At 42.4% G+C, this 24,553-nt stretch overlaps 1 protein-coding gene across 1 annotated transcript in view; it reads right to left on the reverse strand.

The window, feature by feature from the left end:
- GUCY2F (guanylate cyclase 2F, retinal) overlaps positions 1 to 24,553 on the reverse strand; it is a 44,110-nt gene that overhangs the window by 15,110 nt on the left and 4,447 nt on the right. The window contains exons 3-14 of the mRNA XM_030268324.4: positions 22,003 to 22,357; positions 18,650 to 18,734; positions 14,667 to 14,763; positions 14,029 to 14,163; positions 12,686 to 12,766; positions 11,521 to 11,697; positions 10,452 to 10,608; positions 8,921 to 9,070; positions 6,884 to 7,032; positions 5,313 to 5,476; positions 4,823 to 5,015; positions 4,566 to 4,740 (exon numbers count right to left, since the gene is read on the reverse strand). Of these exons, the coding sequence (XP_030124184.2) occupies positions 4,566 to 4,740; positions 4,823 to 5,015; positions 5,313 to 5,476; positions 6,884 to 7,032; positions 8,921 to 9,070; positions 10,452 to 10,608; positions 11,521 to 11,697; positions 12,686 to 12,766; positions 14,029 to 14,163; positions 14,667 to 14,763; positions 18,650 to 18,734; positions 22,003 to 22,357 (1,918 nt within the window). The remainder of the gene's footprint in view (positions 1 to 4,565; positions 4,741 to 4,822; positions 5,016 to 5,312; positions 5,477 to 6,883; positions 7,033 to 8,920; positions 9,071 to 10,451; positions 10,609 to 11,520; positions 11,698 to 12,685; positions 12,767 to 14,028; positions 14,164 to 14,666; positions 14,764 to 18,649; positions 18,735 to 22,002; positions 22,358 to 24,553) is intronic.

Consider the following 24,553-nt stretch of genomic DNA (forward strand, 5'->3'; position numbering starts at 1 on the left):
CTCATTCTTTATACAAGATCTATTCACTTCCTAAGTAGCTTCTAAAGAATCATTGCCAAGTTGTCAGGCAGAAATATGTGTGTAGGATCAGCATGATCATGCACAGACTGGGAGATAAAATGTGTGGAAGCCAAACAGCACAGACAATTTTCATCTGGGGCATTTGGCTTAGTTAATGTTTAGACTGCCCTCTGAAAGAGGAGATACTAAATTTTATTGCCTACAACAGAAAATATCAGGCCTGCAAAATAAGTTCAAAAATAAAAATAAAAAGCAATGTGATAAGGTGTGGGGCTTCCTGTAGACAAAAGACAGGACTCTCTGTATTTTCCATCAGAGGCATTTATGAGATGTGCCTTTTCAGGCTTTGCCTGCCTTTTCAATGTCATGATCCTTTGAGTGAAGATTTAGTACAGCTGATATTGGAAATCTTTCCCCATGCAAGATTACAAGAGACGTGAACACTGTACATCATCAACAGTACCTAACATGATGCTATAGATTAGAGTTTTCATCATGTAAAAAGGTTATAGGCTAAAATGTTGGGTTTAAAACAGTAATAATATACATAGTAGCAATTGTGGCATAATTTAGAAGTGATCAGTTACTTAGTTTAGTACAATGCAATTTTATGCTGATTTTAGTGTTATTTTAAAAAGTTGATCTTTCATATAGTTTTCAGATCTATCTTAAGGACAATGAAAATCCATTGCTGAAAGCTATGGGGAACTTCACAAGAACCTCTCTTGCTGTGACCTCTGAAAAGTTGTTGCTGCCCAAAGGTGCCGGATTTTAAAATACTTCATGAGGATGCAAACTCAGAGGTAAGACAGATATTAACTCCTGCCTGATGAATCATTGCTTGATAAAATATTTTTAAAAAAGAGTGAGGAAGAATGGTTCATACAAAAAATATTACAAGGACTGGAGCAGCATGGATCAAACTGGATAAAACACAGCAGGCAGAGACTGCTGGAGATCATGAAAACCCAATTTAAGGGGATTTCTTTTCAACTCTTGTCAGTGTACCTCAGACAAAGCACTGCTCCTCAGAATCTCTGACAAGTTAATTCCCATCCTTATCAGTACTCTCTACTTCATTTCAAGCTTTTCAGGAGAGGAACTATATCCACTAGAGGAATTTTATTTCAGGTTTTCATCTATAGGCACTTCTATACACAACTGTATAGAAAGTCACTGTTGATAGTCTCAGCCAAGGATCTTATGGTTCCCTTACTGGTCTTTATTGTGTGCATGCTAATGTGACATATAGCCAAAAAAAAGGTCTTGTTGGTGACTTCTTATTCATGCTTCAGTAAGAGATTTCCCTGAGAAAACACTATCTCACAAAAAACTGCCTCTCTTCTTTTTGTGGTGATAACATAACAGCAGCAGTCCCAAATCCAAGGACCAAAGTTCCATCTGTAATAGATTATTTGGACAGGACACAAACAGATGGCTCTGAATGTTGAAAAAACAGCCCTCACTGAGGAGGATTTGTGCTCCATTGGTTAGAGCATGGTGCTAAGAACACCAGGGTCGTGGAGATGATCCCTGTATGGGCCATTCACTTGGGAGTTGGACTTCATCATCCTTGTGGATCCCTTGCAACTCAGAGTTCTTGGGATATTCTGACTGACAGTATGCTATGATTCTGTGATTCCATTTTAAGAAGCACAAATAAAGGCAGATGAGCTTCTACTGTAGTCAGTGGAGACCAAGTCAATGTGGTCAACAGAGCCGTAAGAGCTTTTCCACTCCTGCACATGAACAGCTTTACAGGGTTCATTTATATGTCCTCAAAATGAGTGCAGACACCCTAAAAGTCCTGGAAACAACTCCATGTGGGTACCTGAATTCAAGTTCCCTATTCAGTCGGTGCAATCACTCATCCATTTCTACACAAAGATCACAACATAGGAGAGGCAAGATTTTTAAGGCGAGGCGTTATCTTTCTAGAACATTGCTTTTAAGCCTCTACCATTGCAGAGGGCTCTCAGCTCAAAACCAACCCTACCATATAATCATTCCCAAAATTACACATTCCCTGTGTTGAAAGCATCTAAGACTTAATTTGCTCACTGCCTTCACCTCCTGTGTGTGTTCCCTTTTCCAAACAGCTTCAGCAGAAGGCTAAAAAAAAACTTCCAATGGTAAATCTCCCACAGTTACAAGTTTCAGAGGAAACCAGACGCCCTGTGATGTGGACAGTATGGCCTAGTTGCTTAATTACACAGGTCCATAGGTTTGCTTTGAAGTGTCTCTTTGCCAGGGCTTGCAAAGGTCAGTTAATGAAAGTCTCTGGCTAAGACTCCGCAAACACCATCAGCAGTGCTGCAGAGTTTTAGAGTCAAGATCAAAGGGCAGGGCTGACTGCCAGAGAGCCTGGATGATACACAAATCGTCTTCAGTCTCCGTGGAAAAGCTTATCTTCTCACCACTGCTCTCACTGACTGTCCTGCTCCAGCCCAGGCATGGATAGCAGGAAAACAGCTGAGTCAGACGAGTTATCCTGGATCTGCAGTGAAGTCAGGAGAGGACAGCCAAGATTCCAGGACATGTTTAAAGCAGGGGAGAAAATGCAAACCAAGCACTGGTCTTCTTGTCCTCTTTGCCTTACCCATGCATTGCCACAAGCAGACCATGGGCATGGGCCATCAGAAGTTCCCAGGGGTGCAGCTTTCTCTCGGGGCTGAAAAGACATGGGCAGCCTATGCTCAAAAGGCATTTACTGCTTTTTCTGAGAGGCATCATGAGCTCTTCTTGGCACCAGCTTCCAGAGAGCAGCTGAAGTACATGACTGAGGGTCACAACCTTTCTCCATCCTTTCCAGTACAGTGAAAGTATCAGCCAAGTTCTCCTCTCCCCCAAGAGCTTCCCCAAGGTTTTCATGATGTTGATCATTCCCTCTTCATGCATCTTTTCTCAGGAGAAATGGGGTCTAGGGTTAATCAAACTCAGCTGTCAGCTCCGTGGCTCAGTGAGCTGGTTTGATTTGGAACATGTGTTTGTGGCTGCTCCCATGACAGCATGACGCTGCCAGATCTGTGCAAAACAAGATCTGCAGAGTCCTCTGCCCTCTTCCTCTCACACCCAATACAGCAGCTCATAGCAATTCTGCTTTCCAGATATCCAGAGTTCATAAAAACAAACAAAAAAAATAGTTACTGCCCCCTGTAGACTCCACCTAGGGATGATTTTTTTTTGCATGGGAGATACATTGCAGAACTGGTGTCAACAGGCAGCAGCAGATGTTGCACAGCAAATTCCTCTCTTTCCATGTTGGAAATATGCTGCTGGTGCTCCAGGGACTCCTGCTCTGGGCGAGACAATCTGCAGCCATGGTCTCATCTAATTTCTGACAGAGTATAAAACACACAGTGCTCCTGCAATCATTCTTTAATGCTTTACACTTCTGTGAAGGGTCAACTAAGAATCACAAACTTCAAAGAAAACAGTAGGAAGATGTGTTTCAGAGATAACTCTAAAAGAATTATCTCTTGACCTTATAAGGCCAAGGATTCATAATACTGATTTTAATTCTGCTAAAGTCACAGCTCTGTTCTTGGGATATTCTGACTCAGATACTTCCTTTACTCTGCTTCTATCTCCCAACATGTACATCAGGGACCAGGATATTGATATCTGCAAAATGCTTGCATCCTAAGGCTCCAAAAGCGTGGATATTATCAGATAAGCAGAAGGATAAAACCCCATATATTATTGGTTCAGTCTCCTGGGCATTCTTAGTCATTGTTTGGCTTCCCACAGTGGGCAACACCTGGTACTTTAGAGGAAGAGGCAGGAAATCTGGTGACAAACAGCTGGGGAAAAATCTATTAATGGTTGACTAAAAAATGTAAAAATATATGAAGGTTCATATATCTTATATAAATACTGATTCATTATAATAGCAGATGTATTTTATGTATTTTCCTATATTTAAAATACTTTTACCTATATAACTGTAGTTCTACTGTTTGGGATTTTTATTTTGTTTTATTTTGGAGATTAATTACATTTTGTATATATATATGGAACTTCCTCCTTTCATTTTAAACAAGCAACCTTTCTGTTGATTGAATACATTATGACTTCTGCATCAGAGATAATGTTTTCTTTATAACCTTTTCTTAAGAGCTGCATCACACTTTTCTTCCAGTATATCCTACCTGTAATAAATATCTCCAATCTTTTAGTGCTTTCACTTTCACAGTGTTTCTGTGCTTTTTCATTTCAGAATAGAGCTGCAAAGACATCACTGATGTCCCACCTCTGAAGGTCCTATGCCACATTAAAGGGCTAGCCATAGAATGAAACCCTTGTGACTAACATGCCAGATGTAGTTCCTGGCTGGGACAGAATACAAAATTTTTTTCTTAAAATAATACTAAGCCTCCACAAACCCTCTCTGGGCTGGTTTTTTTTTTCCATTTTAACTGCCTGGTTGATGTGGAAGATTTTAAAGTGCCTTGTAAGGCTGTTTTTTGGAGGGCAGGCACGAAGAAAGCATTCAGAGTTGGAAATGCAGTTGAGAAGGAGCTCTCTGATGTTCAGCTGCCTACCTGTGTGCAGCCCGATTCGTATCCTGAGGGGAATGTCTGGCATGTGCCTCATTTTGAATGTTCCCACAGCGCTGAGGATGTCCAAGGACATGTTGGCGATTTCAGCTGCGTGCTTGTTCCCATTCCGTTTTGGGAGCCCTGAAGCAACCATGTAGGCATCACCAATTGTCTCCACCTAGCAAACACCACCACATTAAGAAATAAATATAGAAATTGAAAAAGATGGAAAGGAAACACAGAATAAAATTACTTCTCACCTTGTAAACATCATGGTTTCCAAGAACGGCATCGAACAGAGAGTAAAGGTCATTCAGAAGGTCAACTACTTCAATGGGTTCACTGAGGGCTGAAATGGATGTGAAGCCCACAATGTCATTGAAGTAGATGGTCACCTGGTCAAAATACTCCGGTTCCACTGTGCCACCAGTCTTGAGGGCTTCTGCCACTGAACTGAAATAGCAACACAAAAAACATGGCAGGGAACAAACCCTGTTTGTTTCTAGTGCATGCCCAAGAGCTCAGACTCTTGTTTTAATGTGTTCAGATCTTCCATTACATGGCTGTAACCAGCATTGATTAAGAGTTTTTTACTTTGATTTGAAAGTGCTTGTCAAAATTGATGGGCAGGTCTACAATGTTGCTTGTTTCTGGAGAAGGGTGTTGCTCAGACTAGATATGAACTTGTTTTGGGGTGTTTTTGGTTTAGTTTCCTGGGGATTTTTTACCACTTAAAGTACCAGTACTTACGGTGGAAGCATTTGTGACAGCAGTTTTTCTGTCTTCTGTTTTTCAACCTCTAGCTCTTCAGTCCGCTCACTGATTAAATCTTCCAGGTTGCTTGAGTACTGCTCAAGCATCCTGAGCATTGAGTCAATGATATTGGTCTTTTTCCCTTTGTTGATGGTTTTGAACTGGAAAATCAAACTGGAGAGTTATTTGTCTACCATTGCTACCACTATAGCACTCTGAGTTTGGAAAGAAACAAAAAGCAAACATTTCTTTGGAAGTGTCATACTAAAGACTGGCTTTTTCAATGGAAAGAGTTCAAAGACAAAGGAAAACATGAATTAGAAGGTGAATTTGCATCAGTCAGTGAGATTTAGATGAAACATAACCTTACAGTAGTTGTCAACATGTTTATTGTTATGGAGTCTTGTCAGGCTGCAGGTTTGCATTTATTCCATGAAAAATCTTTAGGGCAACTTGCAAGACTTTGCATTCAGAAGCACAAAGTTCAGGGTGTTAGCAACCCTTAACAACCTTTTTACATGTTACAGCACTTAAATCCATCTTTGCACACTGACATCCATGTGTACCACTACCTCCATTCCCAGTTGTGCTTTCTCCTCCTGACCTGAAGTTAAGCTGCTGGAACTTTCAGATAATTTGTGGTTTTAGAGGCTACCTTAGACTCAACAGTGGAATCAGCAGATTCAAAATTATTCATAGATTAATAGAACCAAAAGGTAAAAATTATGGATATTTGTTTACCTGTTTTGAGGAAATGCCTTAAAGTTGTGTCTGGGAAGGTTTATATTGGATATTGAGATTTTTTTTTTTTCCACAGAAATGGTTTTTAAAGCCTGTTTGCAACAGACTGCTCAGGATAATGGTGGAGTCAGGATCCCTGGAAGTGCTCACAAAACATGTTGATGTGTCACTTCATGACATGGCTTAACATCGTATGTGGTGGTGGTATGGGGTTGATGATTGACTATCTTAAAATTCTTTTCCAACCTTAACAAGTCTATAATCCTATGATTTTATAAGAACACAGGAACTACACTGCTTGATCAGAAAGGGGGGTTATTTTGCCAGTACCTGTCCATGTCACTGGCCAGTGACAGATATCTGGGAAAGCTGTTTAAACAGGCCTCAGGTATAGTCATATTTCCCTGGGATAGTCTCCAAGCTTCCAGCAATCTGGAATTGAGAGACTTCCTAATGCAAATGTTGTATCTTTGTCTTTAACAGTCTTTGGTGAATTTTCCTTATAGTTATCATTGAAACACTTCAGAAGATTAAAAGAAAAATTGGTCTGAAGGTGGATGATTTATGAATCTATAATCTCCATGGGACTATCTGTGCAGGTACTCTGCAAATGTGAAGACCTGAAGCCCATGTCCAGGCTGCTTCATCATTTCTAAGCCAGGACAAGTCTAGGGCTCTGAAACGTCTTCATTCTTTAATAACTGAGTTAAAGCAAAAAAAAAAAAAAAAAACCCAAAAAAAAAAAAAACAACCACAAACCTAAGCAATAAAACACTTCCCTGCCAAGAACAAACAATTGGATTACATGAGCTTCTTTATTTACTGACCTTATGAAACACCTCCTCAAAGGTTGGACGCCGTTCAGGGGCTTCAGCCCAGCATTGCTTCATTACCTGGATGCATGTCAGGGGGGCTACCTCAGGAGCTATGTTTGGCCGACAGAGGGGAGGGGGCTTCTTCACTTTCTTTATAATTTCTGTGGCAAAGAGAAGAATGGGAAGCACATTGTAAGATGGAAGGTCTTGATATGGGCAAAGGACATGGACCTTTTCATCTGTCCCTGTCTTGCTTCTTCAGCTGTCACACTTAGTCCTCAGCACCCAGTGTCTGTGCCAAATGGGGCTGGAGGTTTCTACTTTTCTCTGTCAGGAGTCTTTTGATTTAAAGAAGATTCATCTGCCTTGTTGTCCCTGGAGAAACAGGTTATGAGTAATAAAGTGGCTGGATGGGGGAAGGATGTGTGACAGATGGATGTGCGAGCCTGCAGGCTTGTATTTAATGAAATTGCCTCTGACTCTCTCCACTAGGACCTGCAGTCTTCTAAGGCAGCAGGGGTTTATAGCTGAGCCCAGACAGGAAGGATACCAGCCTCTGATGCTTCATCGTTAACTGGGAACCAGGACGTAGGAGGTTGGTGGGAGTGGCGACAGTGGAAAGTATGTTAAGAGGGAGAGGTTGAGTTCAAAACAGTGTCTGGGAAATGACTCCCTGTCTAGAGCTCCCTTCCTAGAAATAAAGCTTGTAAGGAAACTGGGCTTGGGTTTTCAAACCCTGAGAAGTCAGTCTTTTAACACCCACCAAAGTTATTGTATTTGAAATCTTACTTTGCTCAGTGCAGAGCACGTAAATGGAGCAAAACCCTCTTTCTCTGGCAGGAGTCCTGCTGTTGCTGTGAGTAATCAAAGCTTTCCAGCATTTACAGCTTACTTTAAAGATCTTTGCCTCATTCCCCAGACTCTGCCAAATGAACTAATCAAAACATCTGGCACCAATATTTCCAGGGACAGCCAAGGGGAAATGCCTTCCCCAGATTGTTTTAAAGTTCACAAGCGAAAACTCCTTAAGATTGACACAATGAGTAGAAATTCATCATTTTATCAGGTTAGAAAACAGAACTGATCTGTGTTCAACATTTGCTGGAGGTTCTACAGGAGGGATGTGGTGGGGGAAATCTGTGAATTGCACCATAGTCTACATCATAAGTCTAGCTCTGATTTACAGAGGGGATACATCACTAACATCATTGTGATTACATTGCGACAGCAGCTTCAGGCACAGAAAAGTCAGAACCCCATTTTTCCAGCTGAACTGGCACATACTGAATTTTCATACCCCACTTGATGATTGCCCAGCTTAAAATGTGTTGAGAATGGGCTATCACTGAAATCAGCTAATTTTAGATTGTTGTCACTCCCTCCCTGTTTAAGTGCTTGTGACCTGACCCTGACTGCAGTGGATTTGTTCTTCCCATGGAAGCACAACATGGTTACACCATGAGCAGCTCCTAAAGACTTCACCTGTTTGCTGTTTATAATATACATAAGCAAAATTATGCATTATTTCGACCTCTGTTGAAGATGGAGTCTCTTTAAAAAGGAAAGGATTAAGGAAAAATAGATGGGCAGATGGACAAAACAGGATGTTGGCAAGAGGTCCAGCTCAAAATCTTCAGCCTCCATGATGGACAAAAAAGAGCCAATGAGTGGGAAACAAAGGAGTTTCTAAGCTATGGGAAATTCTGCCCTCAGATTTCACCCCATACTGTGATGAAAAGTCCGAGTTTGCACAGGTTGCACAGGAAGTGCTGCAGAGGTCTGAAGAATCCTGGGGAGAACCCAGAACCCTGATCCCACTGAAATCAGTGATGACATATGTACCAAGGCTGTGATGAGACATGTACCAAGGCTGTGATGGGAACTACACATTTTGATGTTTATTATGAATGTTGTGTTGAAAACAGACTTCTGCCACTGAGAAAGGTCACGGGACTAATACATTATTGCCTTATTAATAAAGTGACTTGGCCAGGCCTTTTATAAGTGCTCTGCACAAAGCCTTAAAAATATACTGTAGTAGTTGCCTACCTTCAGCTGAGAGTTCTGATGTGCAGTAAGGTGGACCCCGAGCCACCACTTCTTGTAGGATGATTGCAAAGCTGTAAATGTCCCCTTTGATTGTTCCTTTTCTGCACATGTCTGGGTCCCTCAGTAACTCAGGAGCTGTCCAGAGCAATTCTAAAAAAAATTCAGGGCATCACATTTCTTACACTTTAACTCAGACTATTGCAAATAAGTGTTTAAATGAGTACCTTATTTCAGTCATTTGATGAAAGGCTGGAAAATACTACATTGTTTACTGAATCAAATCTTTTACTTTGAGTGGTGTGTTATAAATACTAAACTTCTGTGCTGATAAAAAAAAAAAATTCCAAGTTTTACTCTATGGGTTTTTTTTTTTTTTTAAACTGACATACCAACATTTTGTATCATATAACACCAGCCATGAACTTCAACATAAGAAGTCATCTCACCACTTCCAGAAGGTTTAACACCATTTTTTTGATTGAAAATGTTCCCGAGACAAAATATTGGCACCAAGTCTTTAATTTCTTGTTACAGTTGTCGCTCTTTTATAAAGTGACAATTAACAACATATTTTCTGTAATTCTTTTTAGATGAAAATAGTTCCTGTAAAATCAGTTTATGACAATCTGATGCACAGTCTTTATAACCCAATAGTTCAAGTGACAAAAGACACAGTTGTAAAACATATCCAGCTTCATGAAGAAATGAATCTTCAAACTGAGATTTTGTTACCCTGGTAACTGCATTCTGAGTAATAGGGATATGGAACATTTCTGCCACTGCAAATGTGTTTATCTTCTGTAAGGGAGGAGAAGAAAGCCTTCTGTCTGACAAGTGCCCTATCTGAGACACTGAAAAGGTGTAGGCATCAAATCCCATGACAGAGGGATCAAACCATGAAATACTATTGGAGAACAGGTTTCAAGAATAAATTGGGATACCAGAGGAACCCCCAAATAATGGCCAAGTTAAAGAAATCCTGTCCAAATCTCCAAACCTGGTCCCATGAGGGCTGTTCTTAAGTGGTGGGAATTTCATGTGGCAACCTCTGGTGATTGGCATGCAGAGGAACTATTTCAAAAAGACCTACATAATTTTGTGGTTTAGACTACTTATTTTAACAAAAAAGGTGTCTTTGCATTTGGGCTAACATAAAACTCTAAATATAGGATTGGGTCTAAGGATGTAAAGCCATTCTACTGGCTACATTTATACAGAAATTCAGTACTGATAAGATTTCAGGGACAATTCAGTCCTTCTCCAGCTGCAAAAAGCTGAAGTTCTGTCCCTGCTTATAGTAAAATATATTTTCTTTACCACATCACTCTGCTATTCGCTTCACTTTCAGGCAGTCTGAAAAAACCCTTGCTTACCCTTTCTTATAACAATGCATGGTAAGGAGGAAACTAGATGTAGTGAGATTGAGCATGAAAATCCTTGTGTGGCCACTGGCCTGAAATTGTATTAGGACAAACATCTCTTATATCAATGGACAAATATTTTAAAAAAAATATTTCCTCATCACACCTACCCTCTGCGGATGGCTGAATATAGGGGCATTTCTGTGCCTCTAAGATCTCATTATAACCATAGTCAGTGATCTTCAGGACAAACCGGCCATCCACAACACAGTTACGAGACTTGAGACGTCCATGGGCAAAATCTCGGTGATGCAAATATCTGATTCCCTATGAAATACAGAAAATTATCCAGGGTGGTCCTTAAGAATTATCTTATCCATCAACACTCAGAGACACCAAGCCAGTTTGTCACCTAAGATGGCATTAAATGCAGCATTGACTCTATGTCAAATACAGTAATGATCGAAACAACAAAATATGAGAGAAGATTAGAAATTGATTACGCACATGAAATAGGTTTGTCTGGACACTAAAGTAGTAAAGGTCTGACAACTTTAGGAAGACTCAGATGCCTCCCTCTGTAGCCCTACATCTCACAGTATCCAGAAGTTCTGCTTTTAGGCAAGGATAAGAAAGTGGAAAAAAGTATTACCAAAGAGTTAGGTCAAAGTAAGTAATGAAGGGCTGGGTGTCCCTACCCATCTCCCTCAAGGAGGTTCAGAAGGGGGATCACAGACTACAAGAATGGTTCTGGTGGTCTACTCTCTGAAATCCACCTGTCCCAGATTAGTAGTTCACCATTAAGACATGAAAACATGGGACATGACTGGAAGTGTGAACGCTGCTAAAGGGACCATATGTGCAGCCGTCCTGTGGCAGAGGATGGATACTCTTTGGTTCTATGGTGGATGTGCTTCTGATTTACGACAAAAAAGGGCCTTTGCAAAGAATGAATGAATTTTTTTTTTCCTAGGTCATCAGTTGCAGATTGATAAGTAGTTTTAGCATCTTGTCTTGCTCTGTGGTTGTAGTTGAATCGTCCCAAATGGTGCTTCTCTCAGATGGAAAAAAAAAACAAGGATAAGAGGTCTCCTTTAAAGACTGATACAATCCAGATTTGTTTTAAATCCAGATTTGTTTTCCCTGTGTTATTATAAAAAAACAACTTTCTGATTGAAATAGCTTAGTCACCATAAAAGCCCCCTTCAGATCATGCCTCGTCACAAGCAATGGATTTACTTTAATTAGATCCATCACAAGAGAGGACTTGAACATCCAGTCCAATTTCATATCCTCATTTCTCAGCAAGTCCTCCAGGCTGCCTCGTGAGCAGTACTCGGTCACTATGGCAAAGATGCCGCAGTCCGAGAAAAAGCCCAGGAAGAGATTCACATTTTCATGACGCAGATCTTTCATCTGAAACAAGACAGTGAACCACAGTGAGACCAGATCAGCCAGACATCTGCTTGGTAGCTTCTTGGTATCACTAGGTGTCCTTTTCACACTAGTACTCCCAAACAGCCTTCCACAGAAAGATGGGGACGCAAACAACCTCTCTGGTGCTTATTTTTGGCTACTCAACACTCTTTTCAAGCTTTGTTTTCCTTAGTCTATCCATTATACAAAGAAATCAAGATAGCAAAAGCAAACTAAACAGAAGTTTGTGGGTTTTTTAGACAAACTGTATTGAATTTTTCACTAGGCCAGAAGGGCTTTGCTGGGGTAGATTGAGCTCAGCATGTGGATCTTGCTCTGAATTGGAAACAATACCACACCCAGGGAATCCAAAGTCATCCACCAATCATGTCTTCAGAGACATGCCCTGGTAAATTTGTTGCTTTTACATGCATAAAATTGCCACTGCTATGTTAGCAATAGCTGTCAACAATGAATGCCCTTGAATTTAGAAAACAAGTAGCTTTCTTGTCATTTGTAACAATAAAATTGAAGACCAAAATTAAGCATCTGAGGCATCTTGGGTAGAAACACAAAGCAAACTCCAGAGAAATGCACAACTGTGTCTGTGTCACACTGTCAACATATAATAAATAAAAATATCTACCAGTGCCTCACACCGTGGAGGGATGAGTTCCCCAAACCTTCCTTGCCTTTGCAGGAAAGGTCACTTGAAGGATTTGTTATACATTTGACACTGCACCAGCTTGGAAGTGGCAGGTTCAGGGTGGGGTTTTACAAGCTGCTGACTGTCATATGGATCTATGGTAAATTTGTCAGACGTAGTCATGCATGGTCCACTCTACACATTTCACCAGACAAGACTCATTGACAACCACAATGCATGATTTAATGGATAAACATGAGACAAGGGCAACAAACACACCCTGCAGCCAAAAACATCCCCTGAGAAACCTTCCCTCCACATGTCATCATCCCTTTTTCCTACCTTCCTTAAGATGCTGGTGGAGCTTTGCCTCAGATTGTTTACTGCTCCTGTCTCAAATTTTTTCAGCCACACCTGGTCTCCCTGTCCACAATCACAGAATCAGAGAATGGTTAAGGTTGGAAGAAACCAGTGATGGACCATCTAGTCCCACCTCCCTGCTTAAGAAAACATTATCCTAGAGCACATGTCACAGGATTGTGTCCAGGAAGTTCTTCAATATGTCCAGTGAGGGAGACTCCCCATCCTCCCTGGAATATCTGTTTCAATGCTTGGTCACCTGCACAGCTAGGTTCTTCCTCATGTTCAGGTGGAACTTTCTGTTCAGGTGCACCAGTTTCTGCCTTTTGCCTCTTGTCCACTGAGAAGAACCTGGCTCTGTCCTCTTGACACGCTCCCTTCAGATAATTATAGACACTAGTGAGGTGCTCTGTCAGTTGTCTCTTCTTGAGGCTGAACAGGCCCAAATCGCTCAACCTTTCCTCTTAAGAGAGAAGCTCCAGTCCCCTAATCCCAACAAAGGTGGGTGACTGACAGAACAAACCTCTGAGCAACGGTTAACATTGGGATCCAGGTCTGAATTTCAGATCCTTGATTTTGAAAGTAGCTGGGGATTTTTAAGGTTCTTGGCAACAGATTACTTATATACTGAACCTGAATAAGAATATCCACAGCAAACCCTCAAAGGGGTGAGGCAGATCACAATTTCAGGCCTGGAAGATTTCTTAGTGTCTGATAAACAGTAATAAATGGATTAAAAAGGAAAATAACTCTGACTAGAGGCTTTTCTCTGGCATTAATGATTGATCAAATTTATTTTGCCTCTCTTCAGGAAAAGTTACCATGCCATTTTTTCAAAAATCTGCATTTTCTGGAAAAACCTGATGGATGGGGTGAGTTTTCTTGGCCATTGCCTCTGTTAAGCTCCATACAGTCCTATTGACCCAAAGGGGAATTTGAGTTTTCATTATTCTGTTTGGATCCTGTCTTTAAGAAAGTTCCTTATTAGAGATGTCACCAAATAAAGACTTGTCTTCTAAGAAAGGTTCTTTTAAGTTGCCACTGCCTCAGGTAATGACTTTTCTGACAGGACCAGACTGGCAATGTTACATGTGTGTGTTGAATATTCCCATCCCACATGACTCCAAGTGTCAGGGTGAGGGTTGGGACAGAGTTGCCTTAAACACTGCTAAGTCTGTGCTTGGGAGTAGCTTATTGTCATACCTAGACTTTGTTCAAACTATCTCCATCCTGGGACCTACAGTACTGCATCCAAATACTTTTCCCCCTGGAGAAGTCCAGTGAACAGAAGCAGTGAGAGAAGGCTGCATGAGGTCCCTACCTACCTCATACAAAGCCACATTGGAGGTTTCATGGGTGGCAACTGTGCTTTTCAAGGAAGCAGAGCGGGTTACGGATTTCAGGCTTCTGTTCTTGACTGCTATGCTGTTTGCATCAGTCAGACTGTCCAAGGTCAGCCTCTGGAAGGCAAGGAAAGCAGATGCTAGGCAGTTGCCACCTTTGGGTGTAAACCTCCACTCCAGCTCTGCCTTGCAGCATGGATTTCTGGGTAAGGAAATCATGGGAGTGTCCCCCAGCAGATCACCAGCTCTGGGTATGAGCCAGAATGGACCAGGAATGCTTCCCAGTATATTTGAATGCAGACACTTTATTTTAGATGGCAAGATGGTTTATCTTTTTGGACATGCCCTATGGCGCACCATCCAATCTCAAGAACAAGGAATAAGCCCTGGCAGCTAGAGGAAACATTACCAAGGCTACGATTTTACATCATCATAAAGGCTCTGACATCTAATCTGACACTCAAAAGCACTCAGCATATGGGAAATTTTCTAATGTGCAAGGGAACATGACATGAAGAAGTGAAATGACCCTTCCAGGGCTTCATGAGTATGAAAATATCACACAGCAAATCTGTTCTAGAGTGTCCCACCAGATTCCTTTCATGATAATAAGGACTCACCTTTCTATGTAGCTCTGGGTTGATGAAGATGAGATCATCCAAGGTCAGTATGATCTTGTTCGGACCCCTGAAAAGCTGGTTGTTCAAGATACTCTGCCTGCAAGAGTTGGAGAGTCACAGTTATCACATTTAGGCAGTGCGTTGGGTCTGACCGAGGTAACGTTCACAGCCCTTTCAGCGCTGTGCTTTGCATTGGTAGCTGAACAGGTGTTGATAACAGACCAGCAGTGTCCTTCTGACATTCCTTCCCCTCATCAAAGGGGATGGGAGTGAGCAAGATCCTGGGAAGGGAGACAACCAGGGCAGCCGACCCAAATTAGCCAAAAGGATATTCCATACCACATGACATCAGCTCAGATATATAAGCTAAGGGAGAGAGGAGGAAGAGGGGAATTTGTGAGTTTTCAGTGTTTGCCTTCTGAAGGAATTGTTATGCATGCTGAAGCCCTGCTTCCCAGAAGTGTCCAAACATTGCTGCTTAAGAGAAGTAGGGACTGATCTTTTTCCTCTTCAGCTCTTGTGTGCGTAGCTCTCCCCTTATTTCTTTCTTTTTACTGTAATAAAACTGCCTTGTCTCACCCTGCTGGTCATTCTACAGCTTATTCTCTGCCCTGTCACAGTGGGAAAGGGAGTGATAGAGCAACTGAGTGGGCATCTGGCACCCAGGTAGGCAGCCAGTTTATACCTCCTCTGGCTTCCCTGCACTATTGGACCCTGCCTGCAGTGCTGCATCCAGCTCCAGGGCCTCTGACTTACAAAGGTCATGGACCTGTTGGAGCAGGTCCAGAGAAGGCCATGAAGATGATTTGGGGGCTGGAGCACTTCTGTTATGCAGACAATTGAGAGAGCTGGGGGTGTTCAAAAGAAAGCTTTGGGGATTCCTTAGAGCACCTTCCAGTGCCTAAGGAGAGGGGCTACAAGAGAGATGGACAGGAACTTTTGACAGGGACATGGAGTGACAGAACAAGGGGGGATGGCTTCCAGCTGAAAAAGTGAAGGTTTAGATTATTTATTAGGAAGTAATTATTTTCTCTGAAGGTGTGGAGGTACTGGCACAGGCTGCCCAGAGAAGCTGAGGCAGCCCCACCCATGGAAGTGTTCAAAGCCAGGTGGAATGGGGCTCTGAGCAGCCTGGTGTAGTTGAAGGTGGCCTTGCCTATGGCAGAGTGGTTGGAACTACATGATCTTTAAGGTCTAAAATGGTGTAGGAGTGGGGATGGGCATTGGTGAAAGCAATGGACAAATCACCATGCCTTGGCATGGACTTAATTCCCAAGTCACGAGTTACCCAATTCAACATGGATAGCAACAAAAGATATGATCTCACAGGGTCTCATTACAAATAGACAACTGGATTTAATCTGCTTACAAATATTAATCAGATATGTATTTAAGCCATATTTTGTTTTGCTCGCCTTTATTTGTCATATCCCAGATCATTCTCTGTTAGGAGACAAAAGCAAGTTTTATTAGTCTAGCTGGTCTGGTCATAAGCAAACCACATTTAGGCACATCAGCCTTTCTTAGGGCCTGAAGCTGAATCGTAGTTAATATATAAGAGCTGCCTGGACACAAGTTACTGTCTAAACATGCTATCTGAGTGTCTATATAGTAACATGGTGCATTTTGAAACACAGAGCAAGATGTGCCCTTTTAAGGGTCACAGTCTCATATGGAGGGAATAGCTGCAAGGGATGAGCAGTATGGCACACGTGACATCACACCTCATCATTTGGATCCCATTGCTTCAATGGACATCAGGGTGTAACAGTGAGCACAAAGCAGCAGTATAGACAGTCAAAACCTCTCAACCAGGAGCAGAGAAGGGAAGGGAAAGCTTCCCCATTGCTCTCAGTGTCCCTTCTTTTGCTTAAGGAACTTTGTTAACACTACAGCAGATGACTGATCCTCACTCTCCTAAGTGTTTCCCTGATGAGGTGGACAATAGGGATGTCTTTTGTTGATGTTACTGTAGAAGGACACCACCACATAAAACAACCCCAAATCACAATTCACTTTTCCTCTCAGTGTATCATTCTTGACATTTTAGAAGAGCATGGGCAGCTTCTTGAAGCTGAAAGGAAGCCTTGGCCAAATAACCACAGGCTTTACTTGGGGTGATATTTCTCTAAACACACTGTCACAAGCCACCCAACTCATCTTCATGAAAAAAATCATCACTTATGTACCTTTCACAAGTCCATCTGAAAAACCTTGCTTGATAAATCACACCCTCTCCCTAAGCAGGGAGGAAAGCATCCCTCTGCCAAAAGCTAAGCAGAGAGAGTAGAGTGACTCATTTAAGGTCATGCCGCAGACCCCTGAAAGAGCTAAGACCAGAGCTTCCACATTTCAACTCAGACCATGCTGTGTTTTAAATTTAGTTCCAGACATGCCCCTTCCTAATATAAATCATTGTCTGAGTCATGCTGGACTTTTTCTTCCCTAGCAGATGGCCATACATCTTTTCTCATGACCAAGCCTTCCCAAGCACAGCCTGGTGCTTGTGGAAGAGCTTACAAATAAAGTAGGCAGAAAGATTGTCCTTTATGTACTTAATTGTAGAGGCTGGTGGCCAGGGAACAGAGCAAGGTTTCAAAGAGTGGGCGGATGGAGGCAACCTCATCAGTGTCTGCAGTTGTATCAGAAGCAGCTGTGTGCTGAAAGAGGGGAAACTGCTTGGGGTGTTGCTTGCTGGGTGGCCCTTATATCTGGGTTTGGAGGGATGACTCAGGAGTGGAGTCAAAACATGTCTCAGAATTATTTGAGAGGCAAAGCTGGAGAGAACAATTTAGGAATTCTGCTCTGCTGAACTCCTTGCTGCTCAGTAAACATGCCTTCTAATTTCAGTCTATTTTCTCTCTAAGATTGGTCATGTGGACATCAATAATTAGAGACAAACTACTCCAGGGGCTGCAGTGACCTTGCCAAGAGCAATCCATAGCTCCTGGACCAACCAATCAATTCTGGCACATTTCTACTTTGGATATAGAATTGAGACACATATGTGATATGCAATTATGGGAAATGATTCCTTCCCCAGAACGCTACTGCCTTTACTCCAAAGATCTCATACCCAGACCAGTACATATATAATGGAAATGACTAGGGAGCTGAACCCCAGTTCAAAACAGTTAGTGAATCAACTTGATAATAAATATGTATCCTAAATATTTGCTTCAAATTCTTTTCAGAGGTATTTTCTTTCTTTTTAGTACATGGAGAAAATACAGAGGGTCAGCCTCGCATGCTTCATAGGAAACATGATTATATTAAAGACAGAAATTCAGGCAAGAATGATCTGGAGTAAGAAAAATACTTGGTTTCAACCCTCATGTTCCCGTAACAGATTCCTGTCTTTGGTTTTTATGTCATCCTTTGCAGTTCTAAAGTGATAACCACCTTCCTAATGCTTCAGAAATGTCCAGCAACAGACTGCTGGAGCAGGGGAAGGGTGTGAGGAGTCCTTCCCCTCAGGAGGAAGGAGCAGCAGAGGCAATGTGGGATGAACTGACTGCAGTCCCCATTTCCCCGGCCCCTGTGCCACTGGTGGGGAGGAAGTAGAGAATTTGGGAGTAAGTTAAGCCTGGGAAGAAGAGAGAGATGAAAGGTGTTTTTTAAGATTTTATTTTATTTCTCATTATCTTACTCTGATTTGATTGGTAATAAATTTAATTTCTCCACATCAAGTCCATTTTGGCTGTTGTGGCAATTGGTGAATGATCCCCTCCTGACCCCATCTTGACCCATGGGCCTTTTGTTGTATTTTCTCTCCCCTGTCCAGCTGAGGAAGGGAGAGATAGAAAGCCTTTGGTGGATGCCTGGCATGTTTCCAGGGCCAACACACCACAAATGTGAAGAGATATGTGGCTGGAGAGCCAAGAGCAAAATCAGACCTTCTGTGTGTGCATAATCTAAACTGCTGGCTAAAGCACACAGAAGCTAAAAGTGTCACCAACTCAAATACATGTTACAATTCTCACCTGATGAGAGAAGCCAGGCCCACAGCACACAACACCAGCACAAATAACAGCATTACTCCCAACAAAATGACTGCAGGTTCAATCCCTGTGCAAAGATGGGAAAAAAAATCAGTGAATTAGCAAATAATTTTGATTTAGGCAATAATATTAAAAACATCAATATCAGGACATTGGGGTACAAAGTCAAATATACAACCAAGAGAATGCCGGAAGACAATTTTAATGCAATGTTTGTTTATGAATATGCAAATACTTACTAACTTGGAGAACATAAGACTTCAGCTATGCTAATTATTTATTTCCGTGCATTTTTTTTTTAAACCAGACTTAGAGCTGTGGACCAGTGGAAAAATAGTTTTTCTTCAAGTAAATAAATGGACTAACAGGGAAGTATTAAGTTTTAGAGGAAGCTTCTGCAAAGTTCAGAACTTTTTAACATTTGGCCCATTTCTCTTGAGAAATTGAAATGCAGAAAAATCTTTATCTTGTGGTATCAAACCAACAGCCAGGGTGAGTCACTGGCCCATCTGGGCTTTTTCATTCTCTGCTGCAGATTTCTAATGCTGAAAAGAGAAGAAGAGGAGGAGCAGCAGAAGGTTGATGTTCTCCTTGACACATCCATCAGCAGAAAGTACTGGAGACAGATTCTTTGCTGATGAGTGTGCTTGCTAGAGAGCTAAGGGAAGCTGATATGACTGCATAAGCTAAATTCCAGTGGGAACTGTTTGCTATGTCTGTCTCTTCTGTTTTCTAATTTTTATATTTATTCTGTTTGCATCCAGAGAACTATAAACACAAACAAACATGGAGAAATTCAGGTTGATGAAAGGTTCACGACTCTGTGTTACACTGGTACCTATCTGCAAGCACCGAGACCTAGAGCTTTCCAGTGAAAGCTGAAGGCATTTTGAAAAATAGGTATTTGTTTCAGGAAAGTCAGAGCATTTTAGCTGAAATTTCACTGCTTCAGTCTAGAGCCCCAGGCCCTGACAGTCCTCACACAAACACAGGAAGAGGTTGCCCATGAAAGCTGTGGCTGCCCCATCCCTGGCAGTGTTCAAAATCAGGCCTCATGGGACTTTGAGCAACCTGGTCTAGTGTGGGATTGGAATAGATGGATGGCCTTGAAAGGTCCCTCCCAAGCCCTACTATATTTCACAACTAACCAGAAGTGAAAGTAAGCTAATTATGAGCTTATGGGAAAGAGCAAACTTACAGCATGCTTGAGGGAATTTATGGGATTGAGGTAAAGTCATTAGAGGATGCTTTAAGGGAACTGTGGGAGCACATAAAACTTCTCACAGGATCTTTAGGGGAAAGTGCACGTATGGATGAAGGGAGAGATAGAATAGGTTGGGAATACTCAAGTATGTGAGAGGATGGGGATGCTGGTCACATGTAACCACATTGTGCATTTTTTCCAGGCAAACCCTTCACTTGATCAGTGAAGTCATTCCCACCTTCTTAACCCCATCATTTTTTCCTGGGTAACTGTGCTCTCTGACTGTGTATGATATTTACAGACTTAACATCAACCTAACTAACAAGGAAGGTAAGTCCTGGAGTCAGGTCCTGCAGAGACTGAAGGGTTTGAGGGATGGCTCTGAGGGAATTTAGGTTTGGACCATCTCCCAGAGAATGCATCTGTGAGTCTGAAGGAGTTGAGGCTGTGAGATCTGGTATCAAGCTTGGAGTCTAATTATGAGGTGCATAAGAGCAGCACCAGGCCATTTCTGATGTCCATGTCCCCACAGTGCTGGTTGAGGGTAGTGGTGCCTGTAAACAAATAACTCTCCTGTATGTGTTACTCTGCCAGTGACTGGCTTTGCCTGCAGTGTGTGTGTGTGTGTGTCTGTGTCCTGGGAACACCAGACCAGCCCTCTCCTGGTGAACCTGGAGTTAGGAAGCACAGCAGCCTGACAACTTCATATCCAACATCCCTCCAAGCCTAACTTCCTACAAAAGCTAGAGTGAGGCTTGTATTTAATTCTAGCCATAAAGTTCAGCCTCTGAAATTCTAACAATCATAATAAATTACTGTTTAATTGACAGATGCCTAGAGCTTTATGCTTTTGTAAAGGTATGAACATAAAATCCGATCTCTCTAAAAATCAGTGTGATTTTTCTATAGACTGCAATGAGATGCTAAATTGCTACATTTTTCCTAGGGGCACTGCAAAATTAGATATATGATAGCATTATACTTATCTCTTATATTGCTTTCCAGTTGCTGTAAGATCAGTACATCTCCAGTTTTCATAGAGTGACACTGATTTATGTGTCAGCTCAGTTATGGCTAAGCCAAGGAGAATGGTTTTCTCAGCTATTGAATGAAATATTCCATGATGTGGTTAATTTCATCTGTTTAAGACATATCCTGAAGCAATAGGCATAAATGCTTAGTATTATAAGTAAATATGTCAAGAGGATGTTAAATACCCTACCCTGAGATTTTGGCTTCCCTGTGACCTTTAAAATTGCACCATAGTTGCCTCAATTCAAAAACAATAGGCAAACCCAGAGCCCAGTCTGAAAAACCTAGGAAGCAGCACAGATATCTCTGCCCCCAGGCCTTTGATTACTACCTCTGTTATCTATAATAAGTCAAATGATTTTGAGTAATGATTATCATTTTTTCTCAGTGAGATGAACTCTGATGGTCCTTCTCATTGCTACCTGAATGAAGAAGCAGGGGTTAACAGACAGGATGCTGAGAGCATCTGCTCTTGTGCAGCTCTCTTAGGCTATCTTCAAGGCAAATCCTCTTAGTGTCCTGTTCCTCAGAAGGACAGAGACACAGTGCTCCACATTGTGGAGCCTCTGTTATACAATGGTTACTATAAATATTGGCAGGTGTTGAGTGTTAGACCCAGAAAACCCTTTCTGGGTTTTGTTATGTTATGTTTTGTTTTGTTATGTTACCACATAACAGTGGTAACAACCTTATTGGCCCAGGAGAGTAGTGGGATTAATGGCTCTGGAATTGTTGAAAAAATTGTGTAGATGTGCTACCTAGTGGTTGGCTTGGTACTGGTAGTTTAAGGATTCAATGATTCTAGAGGTTTTTTCCAACCATAATGATTCTACTATTCTATGATCTAACAAGCAATAAGAGAATATTGTGGATCGATGGTGTTACCTCTGCACAGGATTCCCATTATGATGGGAACAGCATGATGACTGGGCATTTTTATATTAGGTCCTTGAATTTAGACTTTTCTGGCTGGGGAGTTCTAATTTAAAGGGGTAACTACTTGGAGTGAGAGAAAAGATGAAAGAAATGAGAAGCATGAACTCAATGCCATTTCACTCTATTTTTGTTGGGTTTTTTTCTTTCTTTCTTTCTTTCTTACCTTCAGCGCAGAGAACATCTGGATCAAACCAACAGCTGGAGTCTGGTTTGGGTGGAATTTCATTGGGAAAGTGGATGGCCTGGCCTAGGGACAACACAGAGCCTGAAGACATGTCCAGCAGGTGGGTTGGGTAAAACTTGTTCCCTTGACCATCTGTGTCCAGTATCACATAATTGTTCAGCCCCTTCCCATGGCTGTCTGTCTCTACTCGGTGACTAAATCCAGGGAAACTGAAGTTTTTTGTGTGCTCAGCTATGTTGGCTCCTGAGGCTCTGACTCCTTTCCTCTGTGCACTGTCCATAGCCATTGCTATGAAGTAAATGGCATCATAGATTGTTCCAAAGAGTGGAGAAACCTGAAAATACAGAAGAAATTGAGGATAAACTGCTCCTAACCATTAGTTCGAGTTTGGTGGCAAAAATATTTTCCCCCTGGCTAAGTTGTGAACTTAAATGCTGAGACACCAGAACATTAAGGCTTACAGGGTAATGGGTTTGAAGAACCTTAGACCAAATATATGCATGACTGTCGTGGTTTGACACGGAAAAAAAAATTTTTTCCGGAAGGAAGAAGTCTATTTGGACATTGACCAATTGAAGGTGGACACGCCTCTGAGAACACAGAAGAGTTAAAAGCAGAATTCCCAAGAGAACTCGCTCTCTTGGGTTCCGGTCAGCGGTCAGTGCAGGACTCTCCCCTGCCCAGCCACGAGCTGGGTGGGGGAGGGGAGAAGCCATGTGGCCTTTGGAGGTAGGCCCAAGGGTGGAGGGACTGGAACCCGGGTTGGCCCCCTGCAGATGGAAGGGTGGACAAAATCTGGGATGTCTCCATTCCCCCCAGAGTCTCTCTTTCTCTCCCAAGAGAGGGAAAAGAGACAGCGGTGGTTTTTGCCAGCAGTTCACCGCGGGGAAGGAGAAGAGCGGGGGGGCCGCAAGGTGCCCAGCCGCCTGTGGGAGCTGGAACCTGGGCAGCGAGCTATCTCTGGGAGTCGGGACTTTTAACCCTTCCTGAGAAATGAAAGCTTTGTAAAATTTTTCTCCTCCTTGGTTTGAAAAAGGGAGGAAGAGAGACAGCCTGGGACCTGGGATGTTGGAAGGAGAAATTCTAGGTGGGAGGAGATGATGGAGTGGCTGTTTGGCTGGACTTTTTCTTGGTAGCCACAGATTGAACTGATCTTCTCCTCCAAGAGAGACTGTATTTTAGGAGGATGCTGGTGAGCCAAGAGACCTGCTTCAGCTGGGGAAAGACAGAAGTGGAGCGAACAGTAAAAAGTTAAAGAGGTTTGTGGTGGTGCCCCCTGTCTTCAGAGAGGAAGAAGAGAAGAAGAGCTCTGTTCGTGGATCCTCGGCCCCAGGGGAAAATGGGGGGGACTGTTGGTCCCAAAAATGAAAAACTGAACTGTTGTTTTTTCCCCTCTTGGCAGGGCATCCTTGAAAGGAAAAATCCTAAAAGCAGTCTGTCCATCCATGCATTGGTGGTGAGAACACTGTGCATGGAAAGGAGAGGGTCACCACTGGCAAACTTTTTCTCCGGGCGGTGCCATGTGGTGACATGGAAGCACAGGGTGTGGCAGCTGTGTTTCTTGGGGGGTCTGTGGCACGAGAGAGACTCCTCTCTCCCTGCAGGTGGACTGAGTGTTGATTATCTGGAGGGTGGAAACCTGATTGGAGTCCAGATTATCTCTCACTGTGGTTTGTTGGAGTTGGGTGGTGGGAGGAAGAATGCTTTGGAAGGTTTTCATTTTGAATTGTGTGTTTTCTTTCTTCTTTCCCCCCCCCCCCCCCCCCCTTTTATAGTAGCATAGTGGTAGTAGTTTAATAAAGTTTTTTTTCTTGTTATTAAGCTTGGGCCTGCTTTGCTCTGCTCTCGATCGCATTTCACAGCATTCAGTTGAGAGATTGCATTTTCATGGGGGGCATTGGCATTGTGCCAGTGTCAAACCATGACATTTTTGGTGGAGAATGCGGGCAAATCGAAAGATAAGATGGTGATAAAATGAAAGCTGTGAGATGAGATCAAAGAAAATTAAGAGCAAAGCATGTGTTGGGTGAAAAGGTGAATTGGGGTGGAGGTTTTAGTGTATGATGCTGTTTTATCTAAAAGTGTGTTGAATGTAATTTTGGTAATGATTTTTGTAATCTGTGTTCTCAGAGGCGAAGGGTGGAGTGTCGTGGTTTGACACGGAAAAAAAAATTTTTTCCGGAAGGAAGAAGTCCATTTGGACATTGACCAATTGAAGGTGGACACGCCTCTGAGAACACAGAAGAGTTAAAAGCAGAATTCCCAAGAGAACTCGCTCTCTTGGGTTCCGGTCAGCGGTCAGTGCAGGACTCTCCCCTGCCCAGCCACGAGCTGGGTGGGGGAGGGGAGAAGCCATGTGGCCTTTGGAGGTAGGCCCAAGGGTGGAGGGACTGGAACCCGGGTTGGCCCCCTGCAGATGGAAGGGTGGACAAAATCTGGGATGTCTCCATTCCCCCCAGAGTCTCTCTCTCTCTCCCAAGAGAGGGAAAAGAGACAGCGGTGGTTTTTGCCAGCAGTTCACCGCGGGGAA

This window comes from Taeniopygia guttata, chromosome 1 (genome assembly GCF_048771995.1).
Source record: "Taeniopygia guttata chromosome 1, bTaeGut7.mat, whole genome shotgun sequence".
Lineage (NCBI taxonomy): Eukaryota > Metazoa > Chordata > Aves > Passeriformes > Estrildidae > Taeniopygia > Taeniopygia guttata.